The sequence below is a fragment of the Lichenostomus cassidix genome, chromosome 6 (assembly GCF_008360975.1).
Source record: "Lichenostomus cassidix isolate B80296 chromosome 6, HeHo_3.0, whole genome shotgun sequence".
Lineage (NCBI taxonomy): Eukaryota > Metazoa > Chordata > Aves > Passeriformes > Meliphagidae > Lichenostomus > Lichenostomus cassidix.
This window is the reverse complement of record NC_139487.1, coordinates 34,943,619-34,963,408: the sequence shown is the minus strand read 5'-3', so window position 1 is coordinate 34,963,408 and position 19,790 is coordinate 34,943,619. Positions and strand designations below refer to the sequence as shown.

At 38.8% G+C, this 19,790-nt stretch overlaps 1 protein-coding gene across 8 annotated transcripts; it reads right to left on the bottom strand.

Annotated features, from left to right (window-relative positions):
- Positions 1-1,215: 1,215 nt before the first annotated feature.
- UBE2D1 (ubiquitin conjugating enzyme E2 D1) lies at positions 1,216-19,386 on the bottom strand. 8 transcript variants are annotated; one of them, XM_085064491.1, is made up of 7 exons: positions 19,194-19,386; positions 9,344-9,407; positions 9,227-9,258; positions 6,508-6,585; positions 6,153-6,258; positions 3,794-3,845; positions 1,216-2,090 (listed from the first exon to the last, which is right to left on the bottom strand). In XM_085064491.1, the coding sequence occupies exons 1-7, from the start codon at positions 19,215-19,217 to the stop codon at positions 2,045-2,047; spliced, it is 402 nt and encodes a 133-aa protein (XP_084920617.1). In that variant the 5' UTR covers positions 19,218-19,386; the 3' UTR covers positions 1,216-2,044. The 8 variants fall into 8 exon arrangements, 7 of the variants coding, with proteins under 7 accessions (XP_084920617.1, XP_084920613.1, XP_084920612.1 ...); XM_085064487.1 differs by having other exon boundaries at positions 3,794-3,887; positions 19,194-19,382; XM_085064486.1 differs by lacking the exon at positions 19,194-19,386 and adding an exon at positions 18,810-19,176.
- Between the last annotated feature and the right edge of the window lie 404 nt (positions 19,387-19,790).

Sequence of the window (19,790 nt, the reverse complement as noted above, 5' to 3'; positions counted from 1 at the left end):
CCTGTATGCATGGCACAAAGCAGAAACATTACCAGTTAAAGTACAAATGTTCTCAAACCATCTCTAACACAAAATGATAAACCAAAAGAAACTAAGTCGAACTTCCAATTTCACACAGTTCAGTACAGATACTCCAAAAATTTAAATAACTTCTACTACAAATACATTACTATTTGCCTAGAAAAAATAAAACCTCTGGGAACACATTCTGATGGTCAGTTTCCTACGATCATTCGAGCAAGAAGTATAAATTATGTCTTTGCCTTCCTAGCTACATTGTCCTAGATCAAGTATAATGAAGCACCCAGTAATAAAAAAAATCCATTTATTCATCTTGCAAAATGTAGTGAACAGGCTTAAGATTATTAGAACCACTCTCAATCAAGCTGCTGTTTCAAATGTCATCCTTACTTCATTGATAAAACTAGCATAGAAATTATGTTTTCCCATATGTGACCAACTTAAGGTCAGTAAATCAGCAAACACAAAGCTAATATTCCACTTGTAGGAATAAAAGCTCTTACTGTGCAGGCTTACCACCCATATCCCAAATTCCAATTCGACACATATTAGAATAAAAAACAACAACAACAACACAAACAAAAAACCCCAAAATCAAATATATTTGTTGTCTTAAAAATGTATTTTATGACGACAAATTTCCCAACTGCAAGTCATTTTTCTTTCATGTGGAAGATACAGATGACATTTTGTCATCCTTTTTTACTTTCAAATACCCAAGAAGAATGAATGGTAGGAAATCAAGAATTTTTCTGCTTTTAATCTACCTTTTAAGAACAGATTGCCCCACTCCAGCACTACTGGTTTTCCACATGCATAGTCTGAAGCAACTGAAGTGCAAATTAATGGAAGAGTTACTTTCAAGAGTGAGGAGTTTACTGTAACATTTTGATATTGCAAATACACAACCTTAACAGACACTTAGTGATTATCTCCTCCATAGATAAATATTGGCATAGCATGGCATTAACCTAGTTGAAATCCTATATCCAACAATGGGCATAGTATGCTAAATCCACTAGGCAAGAGCTAGCACAAAAGTTAACTGCAACCCAGTGCTAAGTAGTACATGATGCATGGCTTTATTGCATATTCTGTCTACAGGACACATAGACCACTTACTACTGGCAAATCTCCAATGTTAGAACAAGTACTTTAAGGATATGTATGAGTTAAGACAAAAAAAAAGCCAAGGAAAGTAGAAAATGTATTTTATTTCTATGGAAAAGGCTACATCTGGATTTGTAAAAGGTCTATGATACTGTTATGTTGCCCACGTCAAAAATCAGTTGTGAATAGCAACAAAACGGTTACATATCTTTCTACATACCAGTGTAATTAGTTCACATTGTAATAAAATTAAGTCAAGTATGCAATAGAATCAAAACCAAGTGTTTCTTCATAATCAGCATACAAAGATTTATTGTGCAAAGATCATTTTCGGTTTTAAGAAATCTGCAGTCAGTCTTCAGAATATTCTAATGGTGTGATACTCCAACTAATTTCCCTATTAGCAGTTGTATCTTGTCAACACTGTGCACAAGCAAGACTAAAATGAAATGACTTACATTGTAAATAGAATAGTCTATACAGTAAAAAATATATATATATATATGTGAACTAACAAAAAGAAACTTCAACACACTTATGAAACAGACAACATACTTCAATGACACACATACAGTATTCATCACATGAAAACAGCTACTTTTTCCAGCAAAAATAATTTGGTTGCTTTGCAACTGCATTATAGATCTTGTAGTCTGAAGACACAGATGTCCAACTCTGAAAAACTATAATAAATGTCTTCTGCAAAGCATACAAAGAGGATAAATATTCTTATCACAGTCACAGGTTATTTTTGGAAGTTTGTTCTCCCTTGCTCCAGAAGCACATTTACATGGGTGAAAAAAAATTCAAGGGGTGTCACATTGAAACCATAAACCATGCTCCAATTCCTTCTAATTTTGAAAAACCCTAGAATTTACAGTACTCTGTGGTATATGAAAATGTCTTCAAAAGTTTACATTGCATATTTCTGAGTCCATTCTCTTGCATGTCTGTTGTATCTGTACGTGCAGAAAAAAGGCATTACAGTGAAGAGCTGTTAGTGATACATTGACAATGGCCAAGTATTTACTTAATACAGGTGTTATTGAGCTTTTCACCTCTGAGCATTGAGTCAAAGAACATTAAAATAGTCTAAAAACCAAGAAGTATATACCCACTATGTGTTCGGTTTCTAATGTTACCTGTAAGAGCTATTCAGACTCAAACCCAACTTCAGAGGTTTGCATTACACTGCGTACCATTGTGCATCCTTCCTTTGCATTTCACAGCTGGTTCCCTTATTTGTACCTTAACAGGAATTTGTTGTCAATTACTCCTAGAGGCATATGCCATTAAGAGTCTAACAAAGTTTACACATTTTAGTTCCATAAAATTCAGTATAATTAACTGGGATTTTATTCTTCATTCTGCGCTGCCATCTGCATTTCAGAACTCGAAAATTTTCTAAAAAGCATTTTTTACTAGGTTTTAAATCTTGGGTCTTTTCCTTCTGGTATGAAGCTGATTATTTTATAATTCCATAATCTCAAAGGTAAATGTCATTAGAGAGTTGATAGCTTCCCCACTGGTCCTTACATTTGCTACATTCCACTCTTCAGACTGGATTCACTTTCTTCTGAGTCATCCAGAGAAAAATGCTGACAATTTTAAAAATATTTTTCTTAAGATCTGTATAGCAACTCATGTACTAATTGCTTTTCTTCTTAAGATTATGCTACCACACAAGTCTTTGGATCTTTACTCATAATAAAATACTCATAGATAAATGCTCAGGGGTAACCAGCCATATCTTTCATTTCCTAAATCCAAGATGACACAAAAAAAAAATTTATAGGTGATCAACATAAGAAGATAAAGCTATAGTCAAGACTATGTGTTTTCTCTCTTTCTCCAGCAATGATTAAATTTTGAGATTTGGAGACAGAAAACCATCCCTCATTCACTTCCTTCACAAACAGGACGCACAACAGCTGAAATCACTAGTAAGTAGGTGGGTGGAAAAAAATTGAACCACAAATGGGGAGAAACTGATGCACAACACCTTTAACTTGAACACTATCTACTTTGCAGAATGAGCTAGAGTTCAAGCGCTTCAGAAGTTACAGGATTTGACTATACCGGACATTGAACTGCCAGAAAAAGGATATTTTCATAATTCTTAGTCTAGGCAAAGAAATACTGGACCACAGACTTCCATGTAACTTCTACATCACTCCTTTTTTGTCAACTGCTCAAGGTAAAAGCAATACTCAAATCTTCCTGAATCTGTGATATGTGATGAGCCACAGGCCACTGCGTACGCTGCAAGAAGTCTTCAATGGCTCAATACAAAAAAAATAGGTACCAAACAACTCAGTCAGTTAAACAAAGGTCAAAAATTCTTCTGTATAGGTTTTACAACCAGAAGATTGCACTAGCAACAAATAACTAACATTTGGAAAATTATTTTTCATGCAATAAATACAAGAAGTTAAACAAAAGCGTGAAGGTTTTATGTAACTAAGTACAAAAAAATTAGTTACCAACAGTTGTGTATGCCTACAGTTTTCTACTTGCCATTGCTGTTCTCAAGATTTTAAAATCTAAACCTGTAGAAATCTAGGAAAAGAGCATTGCTGAAGTTAATATAGAAGGTTAACATAGTTAATATAGAAGGTGCATAGCAGATAGCCACACACACAATTATGCATGTTATACTCACTTTTCCTTGTCTGACTTGTAGATCTGTGCAATATCTGGTACTAAAGGATCATCTGGATTAGGATCACAAAGTAAGGAGCATATGGACAATAAAACTAAATAAAAGAGACACTAGATTAAACAAGTTAGTTTGCTTTATTTCTATAATCCTTTAATATATTCCAGTACACTGAAGGAGGGTGGTACGAGGTAATTGGGAAAAGTATTAATATTAAGTGTCATTTAGCAGTTCTGTTCAGAAATGTTTATACAGCATCATTTTTCTAGGGCCTAAGTAAACAACACCTGATACGAGTCTAGAGAATTTGCAACCCACGTACCTTTTGTAATGATCTGTCTCCTATATATTAGCCTAGGAAAATTAGCCAAACTACAGACTACACAGTTACATACAGATATTTGTTCAAACTAAGCCTTCCATCTGCAGTTATTGAAGGTAACTAATATTTATTAATACTACGTTGCCATGCAGTACTCAATTTGTGCATATCCTTTTCCTCTTCTGCACTGACAGTTATTCTCTCAATCATATGAACATTTTACCTAAGTGTGAGTTCCATTTTGGGAAATACTAGATCAGTGTATTCACTTATATATACTGATAATAATGATACAGATATTCACTTATAATGTCATATTCATTTCCCGGTAATGAACCAAGGATTGATTATTTTTTTCCTAATATTTTCAGACCATACCTTTCAGGAATTTCTATTTTCATACTCAGAACTAATATGCATACAAGAGTACACAGTTAAATAATTCTAAATATGTTATTAAAGAGAACTTCATGCTACCATAAGAATTTGCTGTAAAATACCTTTTTTCCCCTGGCTTCATCTTGTTACCCAAGAGCCAATGCCTATTTTTAGGATTAGAAAGCCCAACCACTTCAATATTGACATATTTTAAGTGCCAGTAATATTAGAAAATCAGGTTAGAATATATGGTCACACCAACCAGAGGTGCTATAATATGCTGTCAACTTTGATTCAGTTAAACAAAGACTACAAAGGAGAAACTTCCATTTTGAGTCTGTGAGCTAATTTCCAGTTTATGAAACATATAATATGCAAGCAGGTTAAAAGCACGTCAAATCAGAACATGAGACCAGCAGACCACTCCACTTTATAACCAAAGAAGTGCTCAACAAATAAAGAGATAGAAAAATACTGAAGATCTAAAAACTTTACGAGTTTTCATTTGAAAATGCCAAGTGTTAAACCTAAGAGCCAATTTTCATTTGCTTAATAACTAGAAACAAGACAACTTTTGGATAGCTATAAAGCAACTAATTTATGTGAAAATATGATACCAATTGCACATAAGAGTAAGTCATGTCTTCAGCAATGACTTCAGGAAACAGTATTAGACTTAGATTTTATACAGCTTGTGAGATTACTGCACAGGGCTGTGAGCATGCAAAGTTGCTTTTCCAAGGAGGTACAGCAACTGGACTTGCATAGAGCAATTTCCATTGGACAAAGACCAACAATTTTTTCTTTGCTTGTACACCCAATCCAATGACGCTTCTAAAATAAGGTACATAGTTTAGAGAGCTCCCAAGCACATAAAATGTGATACTGCTTGACCTTTTGAGTCACATGAGAAATTTCTGTAATATGATTAAGTGTGCCTTAGCATTTTGAAGATGTGTGAGGCAAAACAACAGCATCAACATTTTAAGCAGCTTTTGAAGTGACACAAAATGCCTGCAACAAAGGAACTGCATAACTGTTAACTCAGTGTTCAAAAAATCTACAGTGTTCAACTTTTGAGAAATTTAAACTACAGGACGAGAATATTTTAACAAATATTTTACTGATGACTGTGAAAGGAGCTACATTTTAAAATGTTCATCTTACAAAGGAATGCAAACCAGAAAAAATGATCTAATTTTAAAATAAAATGTAATTAAGACCTTAGACCACACAAGGATGCTCAAGCAACCCAAAGAGTCATCAACAGGCAATCATGTAAGCTCACACAACATCAGCATCAGGGTTTCACATTTACTTCCAAGTTGTGATTTTGAAGCCCTGTTCATCAGTTTCTCCTCAGTTCAGCATGCACAGTCAGCTATCACATTTCAGGCTAATTGGACATTTATTATCTTACCCAACTTGGTTTAGAACATTTCTTTGCTGTGCACACATTTTTCTGTAATGTGACAACTTCCAATAAACTGCACAAGATCTTGGATCATAACAAGAATTCCAATGGAATTTGCCCCTTCTGAAACATGCAGGATGAGTTCCCACTGCCACCTTTAAGATAGTGAATAATACCCAAAATACACAAAAAAGTGCTGTGGCAGTGTATGCAACTTCATAAATGTATTATCAAATCAGTGAGTTTACCTTTAGAGACAGTCAAAGCTGGTGACCATTGTGATCTCAGAATATCAAGACAAATACTTCCATTACTATTTATGTTTGGGTGATATATTTTTGTTGTAAAAGCAATCTGTGATAAAAAATAAATAAAAAACAAGTAACATCAGATTAGGGTTGTTACATCTGGAATCCTTAATATCACCCCTTCCTTTCCAGTCGTACCAGATCTGCTAATGTAATTTTTTACAGTCTTATCTGCATCCATGATGAGCCTGTATACATTTTCTTTTGCTCACTTTTCTGGTTTAACTTCCAAAATTAAGCCTCAAAGAATAAACTTTAACCAAAAAACTGTGCTAAGGTAAAAGAAAGGACTTACCTTTGGTGGTTTGAAAGGATAGTCTGTTGGAAAGTGCACTGTGAGAAAGAATACTCCCCCTTGATATGCACTATCAGGCTGGGGAAAAAAGCAAACAAATGAAACATGTTAATATATTTCAGATGTGTTGCAGCTTCCCTTCCAAATGTCGATAACCTCCTAAAGAAAATCCATTTTTATCCCCAGTACACAGCCCACTATGGGCAATAAACTGGGAAGGCACAGAGGGAATTGAACCCTTCCACTGGCCTGCAGAGCTACAGTAGAGCCAACAGTGGCTACTACTGCTGCAGCACAACACAATTACTGAGCACTGCACTCCTGGGAAGAGAAAGAGAGTGAGATCAATAGCTTCACTGCACTGAGGGGAATACAAAAACCAGAGCAGGCCCTCCAAATCCTGTCTTTGTGCAAGACCACAGTTGCTCTGATCCTCCTCCATCCTTAAGCTACAAACACACTTACCTTAAGAAGTGGTTTCTCTTTGCATCTGCAAAGAGTAGGATTTTCCAACATAATTCAGTTCATGATGACATCAGGGAGTTTTAAAACACACAACATCTTTGTGACCTGTACAAATCTGTGAACATGCATTTTGTTAGAAAACATGTGCACAGGTTTACGTCCAGGTTGTGCACAGCTAATAGATAGAAATAATTTTGTTGTAGTCATCTGTTGAAGAACTTTCATTTCTATTAACTAAAAAAGTGAGTTGGGAAGTCTTGAGGCTAAATGATAAAGAGCAGTTCTGCCATTTCTGGTCAAGAGAAAGAAGAAAACTACTCTCATTACGTGGTAAATTTACAACAACAGTGTAGGAAGTCAATCTCAACAAAGCTGAAGAAGATCAAGTTTTTGGGTTTTCTAATGGAAGGAAAGGCAGACTGTTTTTAAGTAAAACCTTTACCTTGGAAATGAACTGTTTTAGAGATGATTATATGACTGTAAGAGGTAAAGTCACAAATGGTCCATTAAGCCATGTTGCCTTCCACGCTCAAAGTGCAGAGGGTCACGCTAAATCAGCATTAGGTGACCTCAGAAGAGACTGCCACTGTACTTCCAATAAGGTTTGAAAGGACCTCTTGCTTGCATACTTGATGGATTTTTCAAAGTTAAAGTAAGCTGAAGATGAGACAAGTTCAGTGTCAGGCAAAGTGAAGTCACTCTACGTTTTATAAGCAAGGTATATAAAACAAATTGATGATACCCATAGGCAGAAGAGGTTACCCTACTTCCACATATAGGAAGTTAATTCTGAAGGTAAGCTTTAGTCTTATGCTTCCCTTGGGCCACCAGGAAACATACAGAATGTGCACCCCTAATTTCTTTTGTTATCAAGATAAAGGATTAACATCTGAAGTGTTCTGTTCCTGTATCTCTGCAGATATGGCTGAGAAAGGTGGGCAAGAGATGCTCATTCTTATCCTTAACTAGAGACATCTGAGGAAATTAAATCAAAGAAAATAATGCTTTCTACCATAGAATATGAAAGCTGAACTGCAAGCTGGAGAAGAAAATGGAATTTAAGCCAAGATTTATGTGCTGGTATTTCCTTTACTCATGTCATCAGAGTCATTCAGGACATTATTGGTGGCAATCAGTACATCAGCTTTTGTTAACTCTTCATTGCTGCTTTGCCATTCACCCTTTGGCAGTGCAAGAGGGCAGGAGCCAGAATGCCTTGGTATGTGAAAAAGCAGAGCTGTTCAAGAGAAAGGGCAAAGCATTAGCATACTACAGAAAAACAGCTGCTGCTGGACCGTGGACAAGTTGGACAACAGACTCCAGCACATCACTGGCAAATTACTGACTGATCTTTCACTGCTTCAGAACAACTCTACTGAAAGCAGAGAATTAGTCTCAAAGCAGACACATTTCCACTTTTCTCCACCATGTAATGCTGCATCTTAATGGATTAAGTCTTATCTCAAAATTTCACCTCGCACAGTGACTCAGCTCACTATCCGAACTAAAGACTCTTCTTTCCAAATTATTAAATCCAAAAGCAAAACACTAGGAATTCAAACTCCTTACCAGGATATTAGTAAGCACACCTTCCCCCAGATCATGTTGTTCTTTCTTTTTTTTTTTTTTGCTAAAATTCTTCTCAGCTTTCCTTTAAAACCTTCACGTTTTAAGCTTTTTTGTCATTTGTCATGTCTTCCCTTGACAAGAGTTGTAATTTCCTCAACTCAAGGAAAGCACTTTTCTCACACAAAAACCAACAAAAGCGCCCACTGCTGGCGTGCAGTTTGCAAAAGCCATATGCTTTTGCCAGAGCCAATCACAGCTATCAAATAAAATAAGCTCCAGCTAAAAGCCCAAAAATTGCCCTCTGCAACTTCGCTCTTGTTTACAGTTACCAACTTTAATATTAGATTTCACCCACTCTTCCTCCTTTCAGATGGATGAATCTTCCAGAACTGATCCGACCATCTATGAAAAGCAAGCTCTTTGCTTTATAGCTCCCATCACCAACTCAAACACCACAGCTGACTAACTAAGCACCTCTAACTTCAAGAAGAGGGTGGATTTTTGAAGAGCTACAGAAAGCAACTGCTACCAGACTACTAAGAACAACAATATCATCCTAAAGTTTCAATCTATACACAGCACAGCTGTATGTGCCTGCCATGTTTACAGAAACCCAAGTTAATCCTTCTGTAACAAAAAGAGAAGCAAGGTCTTACATTTTAAGGGGCATGATTCATATACTTACAGGTCCCATAATAGTTGCTTGCCAATGAAACACTGAAAGCCAAAAAGATACAACAATTAGAGATTTTCTGAGCTTTTTCAGAACTGAAAAGTACTGAATGTACTAGGAAGAACTTACAGTCATCGCCAACAGGTCCAGCAGAACAGTGGGCTGGTGGGTCTCGCTGCAGATCACTTAGTTCCTGCAAGAAATAGAGAAGTATTTGAAAGACATGAAAATCCATACCATTCAGCATCACCCCTTCAAAAATGGGAAGGCAAACTAATTTTATTAAACCTGTAGGCATTTTTTGTGCTTTTTGATAAAACAATCAACACTTGAAATGTCCACTGAGACTGAAAAAGTTTTGCCAGATGGCCTGCAGCTAACTCTGTGCTAGACATTAATGTCTTAAAGAATTTAAGAATTGCAACCAAGTTCGTCAGTTCACTACACTTGAAGGAGACAAAAAAAATGAAAAAAGTTTCTTGATTAGTGTGGTGGTTTTGATTGGCTCAAAACATCAGTGTTTTTAACATCTAGGAAAAATCTGGACCCCTCAGAAGCTGTTGTAGTAGGCCTAGAGAGGTGTCTGAGGGGTGGGGTGTGGCACAAAGATGGCTCCTGTGTGTCCTGAGTGCAAGTTCTGGAAGTTTTTACATCAAGTCCAGCAGAGCCAATCTCTGATGGCTCTGAAGGTGATGGACATGATGCTGGCCAAGTTTGGGCCAATTGGAGGTGCTGGTTACGCCCCTGTGAAAACATATTTAAGAAAAATTCAAAACAAAGCAGGCATGCACTTCTTTCACTTTGTAGTTGCAGGAGGAGGAGGTGGAGGTGAAAATATGTGAGGGAGAACAGCATGGAGATTGTCAAGGTCAGTGAAGAAGGGGGGAGAAAGAGGTGCTCCAGTGCTTCTGGCACTGGAGCTGAAACTTTCTGCTAGCCATGGTAGAAGCTATGGGGGAGCCAGAAATTCCTCCTGCAGCCCACGGAGTCCATAAGGATGCAGAAATCCACCCACAGCTCACTCCAGAGGAGGAGGTGGATGCCTGGAAAAGACTGTGAACCAGTGGAGTCTCATCTAAGAGCTGAAACTGCAAAAGGCCTTGACTGGGAGAGATAGGCCTTGCTCCTGGCATGGAAGCAGCCTGGCCTCAGCTCAGGAGAGTCTGCACAGCACCTTATGGACAAAAAGATTCATGTTGCAGCAAAATTCGGGCGGGATGTTGCTCATGAGATTGGACCCACGCCAAAGAAGTTCCCAGAAGACTGTCTCTCATGGGAAGGACCCCTAGCTAAGTAGAGAACCTCTTTTCTTGATTGGACTGACCAGAGGACCCCTCAACCTGCCCCCTGTCTGTGTTGCTGGTTTGCAAAGAGAGAAGCGGGGGGTGAGTGCAGAGACTGCTTCTTAAGAGGGTGGGGGTGAGAGCAGAAAAAACCATCTGAAGAGAGAGAGAAACAAGTAGAGATAAAGAGTATTTGTAGTAGAAGAATTGTGGTGATGAGTAAATTTGAGAATCTGCTCTGTGGACTGAAAAGAGACCCCACACCCTGCCCCCCCCACCCGGCTTGTTGACTGTAAAGGAGGAAAGGGGGTGAATACTATAGGTTCTTAAGAGGGAGGGAAGAATGAACAAAAATAAGTTTATTTTTACCTGCATTTATCCTCCAACTCTGTTAAGTAATTAAACACTTTTTGCAACTTTAAGCTTGAAGCCTGTTTGCCCTTTTTCGTGCGTCCTCCTAGCAAGGTCCTGTCTCAAACCCATGACAATTAGTCTGTAAAATCACTGTTTAATTTAGAGTTAGGTGCTAACCTGATTGTTCCCTTAGCTTTTGATTTTACAAAAGTTTCTGTATTGTCCTAGTCTATGTACATCAGCTGAGCTAACCTGGGTCATAAAATGCTTGCAGCCTGCCTAGAGATTATATATGAACATTATATAAAGGGTCCTAACTGAACTGCATACTGAAGGAAAAGTATTAGCCCTACACCTTATTTATCGTACCTTGATTCAGTTCCCTGCATGCTTTTTTTTTTAATGACTACTAAAAATCAGTACTCAAGCACTCAGAGAAGCTTTTTGTGGTGAACTGATTTATTTGTCCTGCAGGAGTCTATACAGTGCCAAATAATTTAATTATAATTATTTGATTACACAAAACTAGCTCAGCTTTTCATGTAATTTATCATCACTATTTCAAACAGAAAACAAGACAGGCAGTAATGTTAGTTCATTTTCCTTGTTTAATTCAATATACTGCTTTTGATGTCTGAACTTTTACTGTACTAGGGACAACTTCTTCCAATTCCAGGCTGATAGGAAGTGTGCTGTAGGAACTTTAATGACAACATGCAAGTACTTCCTTTGAAGTAAGTTTAAAGATGTGTGTTAAATCATTATTTGTAAGTAACTCAATTCATTACTCAAAACATACACATTTACGTCAACAATAGAGATAAGCAAGTCTGTGAGTTTACCTTAAGGACTAACACTGGAAACATTTCTACTCAAAAAACGTTAGTCAAGGCAACTACTTATAAACGGAAGGTTTAAGTTGGAACGAAGTAGAACTGGTGTACTTAGTGTGATAAGACCTTACATACAATTTGAAGGGTTAAAAATCTGCGCTTCTCAACTGCTGTGATATACTTTTCCATTTATGACCCCCAGTAAATATTTCAACTCAATCTACCACAGATCTGACACCTAAATTCAGCCAGACTTACAGGACCACTCTTTGTCCTGAAATCAAAGAAAAGCACTGCGCCATATCTTATTACTGTTCTGGAGTCACTTCTCACAATCCTTGTGATTTAAAATGAGAGACGCTCCTTTAACATACTGAAATAGCTCAGGTTATCAACTGCCATTACTTCTCTACACTTTATTCTGTTGGTGACACTGTATGCTGATACTGAAACAACACTCTGGGATAGACTTTAACTAATAAAGGCATTTTAGAAGTGCAGTTCCAGTTTTAATTGGAGGATTGAAATTTCATTAAGGAGCGATTCAGAGAACCAGCTATTTGTGCAAAGCCAAGCCACTGCCAGTACACACAGGGAGTCAACAAATCTCAAGTTTCCAGCAGTCACCGAAGACAAATGTGACCAGCAGCAAAGCTGTTACAGGCAATGTCTTCTCTAATTTGCAACTCAAGATCTAACCTAACAAGAGAAGATTAAGTCTTGCACACACATTAAAAAAAAACAACCAAAACCAAACAGCTATACTACACTAGGACAAAACAGAGAACTCAGACTAACAATCATGCATTTCATAACAGTCATTGCTGACTACTAAATTCAAGGCAGTAACTGGAAAAATATGTAACAAACTTTTCAGAAAGTCTCTGAAGTATATGCAAACATTCCATATGCATATGGGAACTACCAGGCAACCACTTAATTTTAGAGTCACAAGTCTGTAACAGCACTTTTGTTGCTAGATATTTTCATCACGATCTTTACATAACTCAAATCCACACAAATTGGTTTTCTTTCATATGTTCATGTGTACGTAAGAATTAACAAAACTGGGCAATGCTACTCAGGGATAGACTTCAATTTGTTCAGGCTAAAAAAGCACTGGCATTTGTTCATGATAAAAAAAAAAATACCCACACTTTTTCAATATTTTATTTTAATATCTTAACGAAACCCAGAACTATAAACTCCTGTTATTAATATTTCCTTACAACAATGAAAAAAGCTACTCTCCAGTCAATTTCACCAAATGAGAGCAATGTTCACAAATACATTTAGAGAGCTTCTGCAGCTACGAAGCATATAGCCAGATCAAACTTCAAAATCTTAACAGAGCAAATTCAAGCTGTATTTTGCAACCACATGAAATTACAGAGTGAAGCTAATGTGGTTTAAAAATACAAGTGGCAACATGATCCAACAGTATGAACAGTCTGAATTTTTACACACAGAAATTCAGATCAAGCTGTGATAAAAACAAAGAACTATTCAGCTTTATATTGTTTATGCTGTTTTAAGCTTCAGATTCAAAGCAAAATTATCTGGAGAGCTGTAAGATTTAGGCTTCAAGCTTTCCTGCACCTTTTGAAATGGTGCAAGGAGATACTCAGATGCCCAAGTCAGATTGCCCAAAATTGAAAACTGCAGAACAAATGTGAGGATCCTCTAAATGTGTTTAGAAAAACTTCTTCATGAGTTTACATATTCACAAAAGAATGAGACGTTGAATATAGAATTCTCTATACAAAGCACAGATGCTCTTTACAAGAAGGCCAAAGCTTTGCTCTGTCGAGGGACAAGGCTGAAGATTTACAAAGCTTAACATGCTGAAACCTCATCAAGAAGTGCAAGATAACTGCATGTGAGGCAGTATGGAGTCAACACTGGAGATTCCCCTGTAATTTTATGTTAATTGGTTACAGCAGCTTTGTGCAAGCTTTATGGATTATCACCATGTAGCTGCATGATGCAGGACTGGTCACTTCAAGGGTCTATACAAATACTTTTAGTCACTGGTATAGAAAATGCTGGTGCAAGACATCTTCATATGCTGACAAACAGGATCTATAGCTCAAAGCAGTGCAGATTCACTTTAAAAAGATAAAGTCACCACTATAAATTACAGGGTACACTGGTGCAACATCTTTTATGAGAACACACAGACCCAAAACTCTGCCTGCAAGAGATGCATCAGAAGAATGAGTTATTTCAAACACTGGTGAACATCGCAGCATAAAAGCATCTGTCAAGAGCTCCAACACACACCACACTATCCCAGTACAGCCAGGATAAACGTTTATGTAGAAACACACCCAAGATGGGGACAGTGGTAGGAATAAATTTTCTAATCCTCTCATACAAAAATACTACAGGGCAGAACAGAATACTAATGGTAACACACTACTGCAGATGGGCAAAGCCACCGAATTATCACCTTCCCTTGCACCACGTACACTCCTGAACAGCCCCACAGGCAGCATGAAGCAAAAATTCAAGTTTAACAGCTGCAAAAAAGAGGCTGTGGTAAGCTATAAATGTTGGAGACATTTCCGAGTGTGCAGACTAATACTCATGGTCAAAGAATAATACAGGATGTATTTCATAAAAGTATGAAGACTGCAAGGCCAATTTAACACTTAGATGCTTGATTAGCAACCAGTCTTCTCTCTCAAAAAGCTACTAGAACAACATTGTAAATGATGCTTTGGTGACAAGGAAATAAATGTTCTCAGCATAATACTCAGGGACACTCAGTGACTACGAGCATAAGCAGTAACAAAACAGCAACAACCAAACAAAAAATCCAAACCAAACAAATAAAAAAATCAAAACAACAACCAAAAAAACCCCACAAAAACCCAAACCAACAAAAAAACCCAAACCAACAAAAAAACCCAAACCAACAAAAAAACCCCACAACCAAACACCTAAAACCCATTCCCCCAAAAACAAAACAAAAAATCCCCACCACACAAACAAACAAAACCCCTCCAAAACAAAAGTTCTAAAAACGTCTTCAGTCTAAAAAAACTTCAGAAGACTGCAGATTATCTGAAGACCAAAATAAACTGCAGACAGCATCACTGAAAGCTATCTTCATTCTCTAATCAACACAAAACCACAACCAGAACCTTTCTCCACACTGTTATTTAAGATATAGATCTATATTTGTCAGCTATGTTCTTAAGTTCTTGCACAAAATGCACTGTAGACCACAGACTCATAGTCTACCAACTCCATGAGTACACTGCTGCTTGGAACCATCTGTTAAAAAAGCCCCACAGTGATCATACTTAAGACTAGTTAAAGAATTCCCTGGTTCTTCACAGATGTGTTAAATATAAAGCATATATTTATCCTAAGATTTATTGCTGTAATGGTTAGTCAGTAATAAATATTCTATTTCCATATGCTGTTGTAATGCAAAAAAAATATTGCTAAATACGCAATATCACAACTGAGGTTTTTAAAGCAAATTCCAGTATTTTATGTTAGAGCCAAAAAACGTTCCTTGTTATGTCCACTACCATCTAAACACAGCAGGTTTAAAGTCAAAATCTAAACCACAAATATCAATAATTTTTATTTCAGTTAATTTACAATAATGTTGAAAGTTTGAGATGTTGAAATATATATGTTCAATAATGTTGAAAATGAAAATTCAGTTAATTTACAATTATGTTGAAAGTTATTTTCAACATTTTTCAAGTTAGTATGTCCTGTTAGCTTACGTATCTATGAAAGACATATTGAAAACACAGAGACATAGCTCATTGAAATAACTAATGTTTGAATGCTTCTATTCTTACTGAGTTGTAGGAGAAAAACAATCAAGCACTAGTATCAATAAGATAAAACCAGCAATTTTTAAAGCAGGGTTCAAATCTATCTCCTCCTTTCTGGTTTCAAAATGTCTTCTAAAATCTCTTTAAGTCTGATTTTTTTTTATGCCTGTAACAAAAGTATGTACTCATTTTGTACAATGCAGCCCGAGCATTAACAACCTGCCATTAACACCCAGGTACAGAACTTATGATGAAAACAATCTCAGCTGTGATACAGAACCAACAGGATACCAAACTCTGCAAATTAGATATGTGAACAAAGAACTCAGAATAGGAGCCCCAGAAAAAATGGTTCTGCATAAGAGAGATGGGCAGAACTGGGACCTACACACTACTTTGCAGAACCTCATAGCCTGAGTTATTTTCCACCTTGCACAAAAGTCATGGTATTTCACTTTGCAGAGGTGGCAAGAATAAAGGCTTCTTTGCAAAATATTCCTTCCCAACTAAAACCTACACTATTTGTTTTGCCTTATCATTTGCAACATCTGGAATTTTACAATGCCCAGAAAAGTGTGTTCTTCTTTCACTGCCCCAAGGAACATCTATCCTACATCAGCGCAATCAAATTTTTTTGACAGCGTAGAAATACAGTGCCTCTCTAATACAGTGGCAAAGCAAAGCACTGACAAGGTAAATGAACACAGAGTCTTCAGTTTAGATTAAGAATTCCCCAACCCAAGACTCTCAGAGGAACACTGAGATGAGTTTGTCATGGAGACACTGCTGACAGCTGTGCCTGCAGAGTAGGGCTTCATGTCATCACTGTTCTTCCACCTACAGCACTAAGATCAACATACTTCCATGTGCAATGATCAGCTTCTTCACTGGTTACTCAGTAGTCCATTTTTTAAGAAAGCTCCGAAGCACAATAGGTCTTTCTGTAACTAGGGTACAGTCTTGGAAGTCTACATGCTATCCTCCTTTGAGGTGTCCCTTGGGGATGATCAACCAAAGGCAAGATGCAATTACATAGGTCCCAATGGGAATACTATTAAGAAATCAGAGTCCCAACCAGTATGACAAAAAAATATGCTTTCTAACATGTCTACATACTATAGCGTTGCTTCCTTTGCAGGTGTTGTCATACTGAACACACAAATTATCAAAATTACTCTGAACAAACACTCAAGCTTGCCACCAAAATCCCTTAGCTTTGTTAAAGCACAATTCTGAACTACCCTAAACCCACCCAAGCTTAATTTCAGACAGTATGTCTAGACTGACAAGCTCTCAAGCAATACCACTGTGTTTTCTGACAGCACTTTGTTCTCCAAAGTATTCTTTTAGGCACTCTACAACTACAGCACTTCCTCTACCCCAGATCTTATCCCTTCCTATCCTTAGGTTGATAGCTATGCTGTATCCCATATAGCCAGTCTGAAACACGAGGAAAGTAGACAAAATAAACACACCAATATATAAATACATTTAATCTACCATTAAACTTCCAGTTCCGTGATTTTCAGGAAAAATCTATATATTACAGTGACATCAAAACAGTTGGTCTTTTCAAACTTCTCCCCTTCATTTTAACTTTCCATTTGGAACAAACCTATTTCCTTGTCATTCCCTTTCCTCTTCTACTCCTCCAGAGATAGGCTGCTGGCCAAATCCCTCTAGTAGAATTTTTTTTCTTCCCCTAGAAAGACAGCATAGAGTGATGAAGGCAGCTAATGAAAAAAAAGAAAACCAGCAGTAGTAATTTCTGCAGCAAACTAGAAGCAAATGGTAATTAGAACTAGTTCCAAATTTAATCTCGACTTTTGTTGGAGGTCCTTACCCAGTATCTCTTCATGTTTTGGGTAGAAGTTATTGTATAACCAGGAAATCTCATAGCACCTCGCAGTCAGCAGGTTGGAAAGCTTAGCTTCATTTCGAAAGAGTAGAAACATAATTAAATAAGGCTAACAGAATGAAAGATACTTGTCGCTGTTGAGCAGCTAGCAGAGTAATGAATGCACCAGTTCTCAGTGGCAAGAAGGAATGACCTTTATTGTTTTGATTTCATCACATATATAGAGTTCTCAAAAGTCACCCAGATTGGTCAGTCAGAAGCCTTCCCCCAGGCCTGATTGGCCAGGCCTGCACTGTCCAAGCTCTGGGACACTGCTCCAACAACACCCAAACTTTATTTACAAAACACAAGAAGAGTTCCCGTGGGAAAGACCTGTGCTAACCACAGATACTTTCATAAAAAGTCTAACATAATTTCACACCTATCAAAGACAAAATTCTTAAGTGCCACATTAAAGAAAATTGTGGCTTTCTGATATGTATAAATGTCTCCAAAGCAAAAACAAAAGTTATGCAGGGAACATGATAAAAGTGTGAAGAACAATCCTATTCTAGCAGGACCTCATTTGGAAAGCCACAAACCACCACTCCATCTCAAAAATACTAGATTACCAGACTTTCCTCATTGTCTGTTTACTTTAGCAGAAGGAAGCTGAACAAGAAGTGTAAAGATGGTATTTAGAACAATCCTTTTCTTGAAACATGAGGGTAAGGAGATGTTCAAAAAGAGGTGGGAAATTAAAATGGCAACAAAAGGCAAACCATTCCTATAATAGGGAGAAGCATGACAAAGTTATTGCTAAAGGAAACCACTGTAGTTTGTTAATATTTGACATATGATCAAATGCAACATTCACGATAAGTATGTGATATGAAGGAACAAAATTGTCCCTTAACTGCACTATCTGTAAAGCAGATTTGTAGCATGAGCTAGGACTACCATCTTCTGGTAGAAATCCATCCAAGTAAGTTGGTACCTGCAGTAGAGTATCCCCTACCCTACTGCGGGGTTAATCGGTCACTATAGAATTCTATTTCTGCAATACCAATGGCTTCCAAGAGCAAAAGAGAATCCTGAACAAGAAATTATAGCACCATCACGTAACCAGGACAGCACCAATGCCGACTAAACATGGCACATCAACAGCAACCAAACACCACGGATTCTGTTCCACGGCCACATCACTAACCTTAATTCCCCTCCCGTGCTGGCCACCCACGATATCCTGTCTGTACTGTACAGCGATCAGCTCGGCCTTACCTAATAAAATGAAACTAGGAATTCACTCCACAACTTGAACCTGGCCATTTACACATATTAGCCCCAAACACCACAATTAGGACACGTTCAAAGGTCACACCAAGAACTACGCTGACAGCACTTCTTAACCCAACAGCGTAAGCACAGTGCTGAGCAGCCGTGCGCAACGGCAGCGCAACGTTTGGGCGACTGATGTTCTTCTACCTGCGCTTCTGCTGAAGATCCACCATTAGCACCTCGGCTTTCCCCGCTCCCGCACCGCGCCCGGAGCATCGCGGCTGATCCACAAACGGCGCGTTAAAGCACCGACTCGGGCTGCGGGGCCTTCAAGAAGGCAGAGTCCCGAAACCGTGACGCGCCCGACGAGAGCCCCCGTCTTCTCCGCCTCACACGCACTTTCCTTGCCCGGCTGCCGGCCAGGAAAGGACGGGTCCTGGTGGAGAAAGCGCGCGCCAGTGGCTGCCGCGATGCCTCTCGCTCAGTCGGGTCCGCCGCCGCCACAACCTCCGGCAACAGGCGGGAGGCTCCAGCGGCTACCCCAGGGCGGGGGGCCCTTTCCGCCCCCTCCCACGGCTCGGCCCCACTCACTTTCTGTATCCGCTTCAGAGCCATGGGAACGCGCGGCGGGAGCGCGGGGCGGGCGGTGGGAGCGTGAGCGCGGCCAGGGCGGGGTGGCCGGCGGGAGCGCGCGCCGTGGAGCCGGGACGGGCGGGTACGCGCTCGCCGTCCCCTTTGTGTCCTCCTGCGCCTGCGGAGCCGCGGCCGCGCGCGGGGCGGGGCGGGCCGGAAAATGCAGTCCACGGGCAGAGCGGCGCGCGCGCCTCCTGTCGGGCGGCGGTGCACGGGTGCGGGAGGCTCCGCCGGGCCCGTCCCGCCCCTGAGAGTCAGCGAGGCTGAGTGGGAAACGACTAGTAATGTCTGTGTGTAATGAACAAGAGGGTGAAAATCACGCGGAGAGATTAGGAAGAGGAAAGTTACCGTGTAGAGCTTCAAAACTAGGAAAAGCTATGTCATATTCATGATGGTGTGTGAGAGAAGCAGCAGATGTGTGTGGTTGAAAAGGCTGTTGAATAGGTCATAGAATCGTTACAGTTGGAAGAGACCTCTAAGATCCAGTCTGTGCAGAAAAACGGCTATGAAAAGCCAGTGTCCATGGGTCAGGGTATGGGTGTTAATGTCTTTGCA

Excerpts from the sequence above, each read along its gene's own strand:
- UBE2D1 (XM_085064484.1), bottom strand. The coding sequence starts at position 18,878 with ATGCTCCGGGCGCGGTGCGGGAGCGGGGAAAGCCGAGGTGCTAATGGT. Across the intron at positions 9,408-18,809 it reads GATCTTCAGCAGAAGCGCAG|GAACTAAGTGATCTGCAGCG; the intron begins GTAGAAGAACAT and ends TATTTCTTGCAG. Across the intron at positions 6,259-6,507 it reads ATCCTTTCAAACCACCAAAG|ATTGCTTTTACAACAAAAAT; the intron begins GTAAGTCCTTTC and ends TTTTTATCACAG.